Genomic DNA, 11943 nt, shown 5'->3' with positions numbered 1-11943 from the left:
AAGCAGGAGGATAGATTCCAAGGCGCAAAGATACTAATTGTTTAAATTAAGGAGCCCGATTTGTTTCGGAGCCAAGATGGCGCTGGGAAGTTAATTGGAAGAGTGAAACAAAGTAACCAACGCCTGCTGTAGAACAAAGAAAGAGAAGCCCCCGTTGGGAAACTCCGCGGGGCAAAGTAACCAGTTAAAAAAAGTATGAAACTGAAATGAAACAATAGAGACTTTGTATCGTTAAATGGACAACTGGAGAATTTAACAAAAAAAAAAAAAGCTAAAGAGAGAATCGGGAGGATCAAACGGAGGGACGCCAGACGCGGAGAAAGCGAACAAGGGGGAAGAAGGAGCAAATTAGTACAAAATGTTGGCGAAATAACCCCCCCCCCCATTTACCAACAACGGAGATAAGAATAACTACGACTCTCCGCACATATCCTCCCTTGCATACTTCTAGCACTCCAGTTTCTCAGCCGGTTGCCGTATTGTCTTAAAACCGAAGGAAACACAGCGTGTGAGACTGTGTGTATGGGGGAGACGAGACTGCTTACTTTGGTTGGCTGACACCCGCCCAGACTTGCTAGAAGCCGGCTTCTCTGAGGGACTCTGAGGGACTCTGAGGGACTCAAAGACTCTGAAGGTTTTTTCTATCATTTTCTCTCACCTCTGGACTGACTTTGTATCGAGGAACAGGTCGCCCCCCGGACGTTCGACCCCTTTCTTTATTTTTTCTCCTTTTTGGAACTGAAATTGAATTCCTTCCTCCCCGATTTAGGGCCCCCCTCTTCGCCGGGGGAACTTACATTAAGCTTTGGATTGTCTTGGACCCTTGCCTCTACGTTTATATATCTGTGCCCCCCCTGCCCGTTTGCCCTCCCCACCCTACCAATTTCTACCTCCCGATTTTTGGTTGTTCTTAAGGGAATACTAATAGGACAAATCTCACAACACGTGGGAATAGATTAAGCCACAAGAGGCAGAGACTCAAAAGAGAAATTTTAGTACCATCGGCACCATTTAGACTGTGCTACCTGTGTTAATCCATTTATTGTCCCCTCTCCGTGACCCTTTCCCCTTTCCGACCTTGTAAGACCCCTCAATTCCATCGTCATTTTTTGTAATTTTGGTTGTATATGATTATCATGCATTACCTCTAGTAATTGGAACTTATCTTTTACAAGAGACAAACGTAAGGATTTGTAAACTAGGAGGGAAAACTCCCAGTATTGGGAACGGTCTGACTTAAAGGGAAGATACAAGACAAGCTTGAATCAAGGGGCGGACTAAAACCCTTTCGGTGATAACCAAATATCTAAGATTGTAAGCCCCTCGGGGAAAGCCATAAAAACTTGTGGACAGACTTGAGGCGGGAGGGGAGGGAGGGGGGAGGCGGGCAGATGGCGGGGAAAGACGGGAAGAAGCCTGCAGGGACACCAATGGATAGGAGAACCTCAAGGCAAGAGGAAATAAAAGACCTAGATGCATTATGGTTGAAAATAAAAGAGGAATTTAGACAAAACGAAACACGCATAGAAAAAAAGTTAGGAGAGATGCAAGAATCTTTTGACAAAAAAATTGAGGTGGTCGCAGGGGAACTTTCAAACAAGATAAAAGAACTAACTGTTAAAACGAAAACCTTAGAAGAACTAAATAAAAAAATGCAAAAAGATTTGAGAGACCAGAGAAAAGAAGTTGAAAAAACTAAAGAAAACTTTGGAGAACTGAGTAAAACCCAAGATCAGGTCTTAGATAATTTAGCCTTGATGGAGATGAAACAAAAGCAATTAAATTTAAAATTTAGAGGAATAGGGGAGGAGAGAGAAGAAGATATAAGGGAGAAAATGATCAAAGAGCTTGCGACCTGGCTCTCATTGGAAGAAGAAGAAGTTGCACAAACGATAGAAAATGCCTTTAGAGTAAAAATAAGACCCAAACAGAATAGATTGAAAAAGGTACCAGGAGACTGTTTAGTGATTTTCAAATCGAGTGACATGAGAAATAAGATTCTGAGAGAAAGTTACCAGAGGAAACTGGTAATAGACGGGAAACCTATTATCATTTTTAAAGAAATACCAATTAGACTCCTTCGAAAAAGAGAGGGCTACAAACAAATAGTGGGCATCTTAAAGAAAAATAATATACAACACAGATGGGAATTCCCAGAAGGGATTTCCTTCTTTTACAAAGGGAAGAGATTTAAGATAACCGAAAATCAAGAAGTAAGTAAATTCCTACGTAGATACGAAAAAGACCTTGGGGGGGTAGAGGAAAGAGATGGAGAGAAGGATGGAGAGAGAGAAGGAAGAGGAGGGGGGAGGTTGAGGGAAAGATTGGAGGGGGAGGGAGGAGCAGGGGGAGGGGGAGAGGAGGGGGAGGAGGAAGAAGGGGAAGAGGGGGAGGAGGAAGAGGTCGAGGAACAAATAGAAGACAAAACCACCCGAATTTAATCTGGTAAAACCTAAAGTAGGAGGTTACTGACTTACTTACCAGTAGATAAAAACGACAATGAATCTTAAAATTGCAACGTGGAATGTTAATGGATTGAACGAAAAAGCCAAAAGGAATAAAATCGCAAATGTTTTGAAAAAGGAAAAATTGGATGTAATTGGTATTCAAGAAACTCATGTAGCCAAAAAGCACAAACATGTCTTAACAAACAAATACTTGGGTATGGAATTTATAAACTCTACGGAAGAGAAAAAAAAAGGAGTAGCAATATATGTCAAGGAAAAATGGGAACCAAAAATGATATATAAGGATGATGAGGGGAGGGTACTAGGGGTGCAAATTAACTTTCAGGGAGAAAAGATTAATGTAGTTAACATCTATGCCCCAAATACAAACAGACCGGAGTTCTTCAAGAAACTAGAACAAGTCTTACTAGACCTAGATGATAATAAGATAATATTATTAGGTGACTTCAATGCCGTGCCATTACCAGATATTGACAGACAAACGGAAAATAAAAAACGAAATCAAGGAAAGTTACCGAAATCATTTCAAAATCTGGAAGAAAATCTAGACTTGATAGACATATGGAGACATAAACATCCAACAGAAAGACAATTTACTTTTTTTTCGGAAGTACATAAAAGCTGGGGCAGAATAGACCAAATCTGGACCTCGAGAACACTCACCCTAAGAGTAATAAGATGCGAAATACACCCAAGAACGTTCTCAGACCACAGCCTAATAACATTGGAAATTAAGGGAGCATCACAGGGAGGCTTCAGATGGAGACTAAATGAATATCTATTAGAGAATGACGATGTTGTTGAAAAGGCCAAAATCACCTTAAAGGAGTACTTTGAGTTGAATTCGAACACAGGAACAAACATAGAAGTAATTTGGGACGCCAGTAAGGCGGTAATAAGAGGGTTATTTATTCAGCAAAATAATCTTAAGAGGAAGATAAGACAGCAGAAGTTGGAAGAAATACTCAAGCAGTTAAGAGGGTACGAGAAAAAACTAATAGACCATCCGAAAGATGAACAAAGTAGCCGAGCAATAAAATTACTACAAACACAATATTCGATGCTGACGAGCCAAGAAATAGAATGGAAAATCAAATTAATGAAACAAAGATATTTTGAGTCAGCAAATAAAACAGGGAAATTTTTAGCTTGGCAGTTGAGGAAAAGGCAGAAACAGAATACGATAAACAAAATAAAGGTAGAGGAAGAACTGATAGTAGACCCAACAAGAATACAAAAAAAGTTTCTCGAGTTTTATGAGGAACTATATAAGAGGGGAGAAGAGGACACAACACAAATAGAAAGATATTTAAAGAGACATAAAGGGAAGACAATTACAGAGGAAGAAAGACTACAACTAAATAAGCCCATCAGCATAGAAGAGATCCAAAACACTATAAAAAAAATGAAAATAGGGAAAGCTCCTGGCCCAGACGGCCTCTCGGCTAAATATTACAAAGTTCTAGGAAACCAACTATTCCCGGCGCTCTGCGACACTATGAACAATATCTTAAAAGGAGGGAAAATCCCTGAGTCGTGGAGGGAAGCCTACATAACATTAATTTTAAAACCAGATACGGATAAAATGAGTATTAAGAACTACAGGCCGATATCTTTATTGAATAACGATTATAAAATCTTCGCCGACATTATGGCAAATAGACTAAAAAAATGCCTGTCAAGCTTAATTCACAAAGACCAAGCAGGCTTCTTACCAAATAGATACTTGAAAGATAATGTGAGACACACTATAAATTTAATTGAATATCTGGAAATCAACAACAATATACCAGCGGTCCTGATTTTTATAGACGCTGAGAAGGCGTTCGACAACGTCTCTTGGACGTTTCTATTAAAAACCATGGAAGAAGCGGGGATAGAGGGAGAATTCTGGAAAGGAATACAGGCAATATACTCCAACCAATCAGCCAAACTGGTGATAAACAATAACCTTACAAATACATTCCAAATTGAAAAAGGAACCAGACAAGGTTGCCCCCTCTCCCCGCTTTTATTCATTATGGTCCTAGAAGTCTTAGCAAATAAAATAAGATCAACGCCTGAGATCCGAGGGATTAAAATAGGATCTAGGGAGTTTAAATTAAAAGCTTATGCGGACGACTTGATGTTATCCTTAGAAGAGCCGCTAAAGAGTACCGAGAAGGCGCTGGAAACACTAGAAGAATATGGCAGACTAGCTGGATTTAAATTGAACAGACTAAAAACCAAAATATTAGTAAAGAATTTGAGAAATGATTTAAAAGAAAAATTAGAGAGCCAACACGGAATTAAAGTGTCCAAAAAAATAAAGTACCTAGGCGTCTGGCTCTCACCTAAAAATATAAATCTGATTGAAGATAACTACACAACGACCTGGAACAAAATTAAAAAAGACCTGGATATATGGAGCAGAGTTAACCTTTCATGGCTTGGTAGGATGGAGGCAATAAAAATGAATATTCTTCCTAAGATGTTGTTTCTCTTCCAAAGCATCCCGGTGATCAGAGGGAACAAAATATTTAAAGATTGGCAGAAAGTACTCTCAAGATTTATATGGCAAGGTAGAAGGCCAAGGATTAGATACAAACTACTTACAGATCGAAAGGAGAGAGGAGGGCTGGCGGTACCCAACCTAAAATTATATTACGAAGCTGCCTGCTTATGTTGGGTGAAGGATTGGATAACCTTGGAAGATGCGGATTTATTAGATCTAGAAGGTGTAGATAATAGGTATGGCTGGCATGCCTACCTGTGGCTAGATAAAGTACATAAGGGGTTCTCGAGTCACATAATTAGAGGCCCTCTTTATGAAGTCTGGAAAAGAAATAAAAATCTGTTAGAACCAAAAACACCCTGGTGGCTGTCCCCCACAGATATCCTATCATTCAAAAAAACAAATACGGAAGAGCAAGGCTTGACATATGAAGATCTATTGACAAGTTCCCATGAAGGCTGGAAACTAAGACCGTTTGAGGAGCTGAAAGAAAAATTGAAGGACTGGTTTCAATACCACCAGATTAATGCAAGATGGACGGAAGATAGGAAAGTAGGAATGAACGGGAAAAAATCAAAATTTCAAATAGAAATAATCGAAAGTAAATGTAAGTTATTATCTAAAATGTATAACATCTTACTGGAAGCCGATACAAAAGAGGTAGAAATTAAAGAAGTTACGGTAAAGTGGGCAAGAGATCTGGGATATAACATAGAACATGAGAAATGGTCGAAATTATGGAACGAGGGAATAAAATTTACAGCAAGTGCGGCAATTAGAGAAAACTTGGAGAAGATGATATATAGATGGTATTTAACACCAGAAAAATTAAATAGAATGTACAAGACTGGCAACAAGGCCTGCTGGAGATGTAAAACAAAGGAGGGGAACTTTATACATATGTGGTGGTTATGCGAGGGAATTAAAAGATTTTGGAACCAGATATATGATGAACTAAAAAAAATATTTAGCTACACGTTCCCCAAAAAACCAGAGGCCTTTTTGCTAGGGATGGTTGGAAAAGAAATACTGGAAAAAGACAAAACCCTGTTCCAATACGCAACAGCTGCGGCTAGAATACTTATTGCCCAAAATTGGAAAAACCCAACTTTACCAACACTGAAAGACTGGCAACTGAAACTATATGAATTTATAGAATTGGCAAGATTGACGCAAAGATTAAGAAATCAAAAAAATACAAAGTTAAAAGAGGATTGGAACAAATTTATGGTATATATCGAAGGCTATTTTAGTAACTTACCAACTACAGTAGGTTTGATCTAAATCTTCTGATGTTATAAACTAAAAACCAACACCAGCTGTAAGATGAAACTATTAAAAGTAGGCATCTGAAATCAAGAGGGAAGGAAGTCGGTTTTAACAAACTGTTGTATGTGCTTTTTTTTTTGTTTTTTTTCTTGCTTTTTTCTTTATTTCTATTCTTTTTTCTTTTTCTTCTCTTTGTAACATCTTCTTACTGTTGAATGTTATTTTTTAGGCTTTGTTTTTGTAGATGTGTATGATGATGAAAATACAATAAAAAGCATTTAAAAAAAAAAAAAAAAACAAAGTCCCCAAAGCCGGGGTGAAAAGGCGGGTCTTTTAGCAACCTTCAGCACTGAAGTTGATGCATTCCATAGAGAGGGGGCCACAACCGAGAAGGCCCTGGCATGGGTCGATTTCCCCCTGAGAACTGGAGGAACCCCCTTCCTCAGATTTCAGCTGCTGTTTCGAAGACACCGATTTCTGAACCCCTTTCAACTCGGTCACTGCTGCCTTCCGAAAGCCACTCCGCAGCTTCTGCTTTCCGTCATGTGGGAAGGGATTGCAAAACCTCCTTTCCTCTAAATATATATATATATATATATATGGGAAGAACTTTCACCTTTTACAGTACTTTCAGTTCTTCTTGGGGGGGGGGGGGGAAGGCCAGACAGGACAGGAAAACAACCGCCGCATTCTTGTGCTTGCAGGGGGAGGATGCATGTCAGGAAGGTGTGTGAGCTAGACCAGGCATAGGCAAACTCCGGCCCTCTAGATGCACTGAGACTACAATTCCCATCATCCCTGGCCACTGGTCCTGTTAGCTAAGGATGATGGGAATTGTAGTTCCAAAACATCTGGAGGGCTGGAGTTTGCCTATGCCTGGTCTAGCTGACACACCTTCCTGACATGCCCCCCCCCAGCGCAAGAATGTGGGGTTGCCCCACACCAGAGCAACACAAAGGCTGCAGATTTTACAACGTGTTTCTCTTTCAAACACTTGCAAGTCCACTCTCATGTTTGCAAATAGGGATCTATTTGCACACACTGATTTAGTACAAATACCAGCAATGTTGTGGAAAGTGCACCTTCTCCACCCCCACCCCACAAGGGATGGGGGAGGGAATTAAATTTTATTTGTAGTTTAATGAGAAACCACCCAATTCACATTTTTAAAAATCAATATGTGAAATAGACTCGGAGTCACGTAGTGATTTCATGCTCTTTATTGCAGCTCGTAAAACAGGGAGAGAGTCAAATCCTCACCCTCCCACATACCTCAGGCTTTATGTACATCATTTACACAATGGGTTCTGTCTGATTGGCTGAGTCTGCTTCCCTCCTGCTGGCCAATCAGGTTGTTGCATTCAAGGATCCTACCTGCCTATTGTTCCAGGATCCAAGCTCAGTATGGTAATAAATGAAAATCTGCCCTTATTCCCTTATGGGGAACACAAGAGCCCGTATAGGGTCCTTTGTAGGTTCTCCATCGGTTGAAGAAAAGAACAGAGGCCAACCAGAGAATATTGAGAAGCAAAGCAGCTTGTAAGCCTGATCTTTGTTGAACTGTTGCAACAGAAGAAGAGAAGAGTTTGGATTTGATATCCCGCCTTTCACTCCCCTTCAGGAGTCTCAAAGCGGCTAACAATCTCCTTTCCCTTCCTCCCCCACAACAAACACTCTGTGAGGTGAGTGGGGCTGAGAGACTTCAGAGAAGTGTGACTGGCCCAACGTCACCCAGCAGCTGCAGGTGGAGGAGCGGAGACGCGAACCCGGTTTCCCAGATTAGGAGACTACTGCTCTTAACCACTACACCACACTGGCTCTCAGGCAACAGGGTGTTCCCCTCTCACGCAGGAAAGGAGGAGGACCCAGAACCCAGGTGTGCCTGCCCTTATATAGACAACATGCAAAACAAGACAGCTATCCTCTGCAATGCAAACTTCACTGCCATCGGCCCAGAGCTGTTTCCCCACCACCACCACTTTCCCCTTCACAGGAGGAGGACGAGGAGGCACCAACCACTGAAGCTCTGCCACGTTTTGCCTCCTCCACAACTGATTGTTCTCAACATTCAGGGGGCAGCCCCCCCCCAATATTTCATTGTGGGGCTGAAGGGACCTGGGCCCCTTAGAGTTGGCGTCTATGCAGGGGGGTGGAATCAATGACCCCTGTGGGCCATCCCAACTCCACAATTCTATTGCTCTAAGGTGGAATCTAGATACACACACACACACACACACGTATATGTATATATGTATATATATAAAACACTGTGAAAATGCTTTTTAAAAAGAGTTTTGAAAAATATATTGAATTCCCCATGAGCTCACCATCGCCATCTAGTGTCACATTTGTATAATGCACCTAAAACTCACTTAAAACATTATATTTGCAGCTGTATAGTCCTAAGATAGAGCGTGAGTTTTCAAGACAGCCTCCCTACTTTTGTCCTTTCCGTTCTTTCCCACACACTCTGCAGTTTCCCTTTTTGCACAGCTACAAGCATACAGAGGTCCCGGGCCCAGTCTGGATCCTGCAAGGTGTTGCAGAGCAGCAGAACTGTAGCCTGCCTGGGCTCCTGCTTCTCAGCTTGAAGGACAAATCAAGTCTCCTGCGCCTTTCCCTGCCTGGGAGGAGGATCTCCTTTCTCACGAAAGGAGCCCTGCTTGTCTCCAGAAGTGGGAAGAAAATTTTGGCACCGAGAAAGAGCGGCTGAGGGATGCCTCATTGCAGACAGAAGGGATCAGATCCCCCAAAAAACAGATGATCTAATAGATCTGCTCCCCGTCCTTTTCTGCAAAAGCCACCCACCTCCCATCCCTCTTTGCTCTGATAGCCCACCTGGAGGCTGCTGTCTAAAGCTTTTGGGTATTTGCAGCTGGGATTTCTGACAGCCCTTTCAGTTCTATAAGCCTCTCCCCAGCCCCTGGACCCAACACTACAGAAAGCATTATTCAGAAGAGCGGTTTGCACGACTCGCTAAGGAAGATAAGAACACAATAAAATTCAAAACTGTTAATTGCACATTTATTCAAAATCCAATTATAAGTATTCAGTTCAATCAATTCAACAAAACGGATGAACTTGAGTCCGTGATTCCAATGTTGGGAGCCGCTCCGTTCTAGGAGACCTTGGTGGGCATGGGATGCCCAGGTGTGCCAGGCCCACAGAAATCGGTCTGCAGGGGGGAATCAGGGAATCAGGAGAAGGCCGGGGGGGGGGCAGGGAGGTCCTCCCCTGTTTTGCTCTGGTTCTGATGGCTATTCCCCCCTCCCCATCTCAAGCTCCCGGTTTCTTATTTCTTTACCTGCATGGAAGAAGATGTGGGAACAGAAAAGGAGCTTTGTGGGGGTGCATTTTTTTTGGGGGGGGGGCTAATAGGCCACAGGGCAAATGATGAGGTCCTTCACCCCAGCTACTTTTCTGTTCCTGGCTGCAGGTTTTGAAGCTACCGTATTTTTCGCTCTATAAGACTCACTTTTCCCCTCCTAAAAAGTAAGGGGAAATGTGTGTGCGTCTTATGGAGCGAATGCAGGCTGCGCAGCTATCCCAGAAGCCAGAACAGCAAGAGGGATTGCTGCTTTCACTGCGCAGCGATCTCTCTTGCTGTTCTGGCTTCTGAGATTCAGAATTATTTTTTTCTTGTTTTCCTGCTCCAAAAACTAGGTGCGTCTTGTAGAGTGAAAAATATGGGACTTTCCACTAGAAGATGGAGATGATAGAGGAGGAGGAGGAGGAGGAGGAGGAGGAGGAGGAGGAGGAGGAGGAGGAGGAGGAAGGGGGGAGGAGGGGAGGGGGAGAAGGAGGAGGAGGAGTTTCTTGTCAGGTCTTCTGCAGCCTCTGGATTTCTGTGAGCCACAGAAACCAGCCCAAGCGCTGTCTCATTTTCACTCTGAATGGGCGTCTGGGGAAGCATTGCAGAATGGGTGTTTGGGTCCTTTGATTAACAATGGCAAAAATAAACATTTGGGGAGAGCTGCTGAGTCCCAGGGGCAGAGTCATTTGCACAGCTCTCAGTTCCTGAATCAGCTGGAGGGGAAATATTTTTAGGGTGGATGTTTCCAGGTACGAACTTCCATTCTGCCCTCTGTTTCTGCAGAGGACCAAGGTATTAAACATCAACCCTGAATGCCACCGTGAGACTCTAAGCGATAGTCATTGCAGGGACTTGACCCCTCACCCTTTGGCTGCAAGGACAGAGCCCTCAGATACTTGAGGGTTCAAACGCATGACGGCTTTGGGACATGCAGCATCAGTAGGACTGTATTGCCATGCAGATGTGTGGCCTCCTGCCCGGGGCAGGGAGAGGGTTTGCTAGCCAGTTACTAACCAGGTTCCTAATGGAACTGTTGGACTGAGATGGGAACAGGACAGACTCTCTCCGCCCTGAAAGCGACCGTCTTCCATCGCATCTGCTCCATGCAAACCACAATAGGAAATGATGGCTGGCTTTGGGGGTGGGTAGCCTCTTGCCCAAACAGAGCTACACACCAGCAACAGGAAGAACTCTTAGCAATGTCCAACAACAAACGGCAACAATAAAGGCTTTCCCTTTGAGACATGGGGCAGTGGAGCTCCCAGGAATGTATCCAGCATCAAAAAAATAATGGGTGCAGAAGGCCCGGCGTGGCAGCACCCAGGATGGTCCCCCGGTCTCACTGGGTGGCTGTTGCGTCCGTCAGGCTGCCTGTGTTGTGATTCTCGAGATAGAGGATCCCCGGTGCCTTCTCCTGAGTCCAGGCTCCTTTGGACGATTCCATGGGCAAGGTGGCACTTGAGCTCAGAGCATCCTCAGTGGAGCTTTGGGAATCTGCATCTTCAGAGGAAAAACTCCCGTGCCTGGAGAGCTGGAAGTACTGGGCCGCCTCTCTCTTCCTGCTGCGTTGGCCTCTCGAGGGCAAGGAGAGGCCAGGCTGCTTGGTGGAAGGGAGGCTCTCATGGGGGGCTGGCACCTTCTTGGTGTTGGGGGAAGAGGCACAGGGAAGGGTCAGTGGAGGGCAGTCCTGTCTCATCGCATGGGGGCTTCCGGGGGCTTCTTCGCTTGGGTATGCCTGAGCCTCGGGGCCCCCACATTCCAGAATAACATCCAACGAAGCAAGGTAGGCCTCTTCGCTGGCCTTCACACCCTTCAGCATCCCACCACCATATGAGGGGAACTCTTGGGAAGCCTTGTCATGGACGCCAGTTCCACCCACATCTTGGGTCCTTCTGTCGTGCTCTGTTTTCTTGGTTTTTGTTGATGCTCCACCTAAGCAGACATCTTCCCCTGAGAGTTTGGTAGCTGGGACGGGATCCGAATCTTCTGCACCTCCTTCCCGAGCCCCCTTGGACCTGGCAAGGGCATCTTCGAGGAGCTGCTTGGCTTCCTGGCACCTCTCCAAGGCTTCGTTCCACACGGCTAGACCCCTCTTGCTGCGCACGCTGGAGGCCTGCACCTTCATCTGCTGGAAGGTCTCAGTGGAGAACTCCCTGGAGAGCTTCTGGAGGGCATCCTCCATATCTCGCTGGGCTTGGATGCTCTTGGGCTCCTCCTCTCTGCAGATCCAAGTGGCCTGGTGACGCTGGCAGTCCAGGTTAAACTGTGTGACCTTGGGGGCAAAAACACAGGACAACCATTCTTACTTGCTCCTTCCAGGGCTTCATCCTGGCCCATTTTCTCATCCTTTCTATAATTTCTCACCAGGGATGTGGTGGTAGCAGATGTGCCCCATGTCA

General features: G+C 44.2%; 1 protein-coding gene and 1 long non-coding RNA gene across 4 annotated transcripts in view; one reads left to right on the top strand and one right to left on the bottom strand.

Annotated features, from left to right (window-relative positions):
* LOC144327873 (uncharacterized) overlaps window positions 1-11943 on the top strand; it is a 98861-nt gene that overhangs the window by 5476 nt on the left and 81442 nt on the right. The window lies entirely within an intron of this gene.
* The window catches only part of KIAA1755 (KIAA1755 ortholog), a 31676-nt gene continuing 28971 nt past the window's right edge, over window positions 9239-11943 (bottom strand). For all 3 annotated transcript variants that reach the window (XM_077929477.1, XM_077929476.1, XM_077929475.1), the window contains one exon: window positions 9239-11816. In XM_077929477.1, coding sequence (XP_077785603.1) covers window positions 10884-11816 — 933 coding nt within the window. In that variant the 3' untranslated portion in view covers window positions 9239-10883. The remainder of the gene's footprint in view (window positions 11817-11943) is intronic.

The sequence above is a fragment of the Podarcis muralis genome, chromosome 5, assembly GCF_964188315.1.
Source record: "Podarcis muralis chromosome 5, rPodMur119.hap1.1, whole genome shotgun sequence".
NCBI classification, from domain to species: Eukaryota; Metazoa; Chordata; class Lepidosauria; order Squamata; family Lacertidae; genus Podarcis; species Podarcis muralis.
Note: the sequence above shows the minus strand (reverse complement) of the source record. Positions and strands in the feature narration are given on the sequence as shown.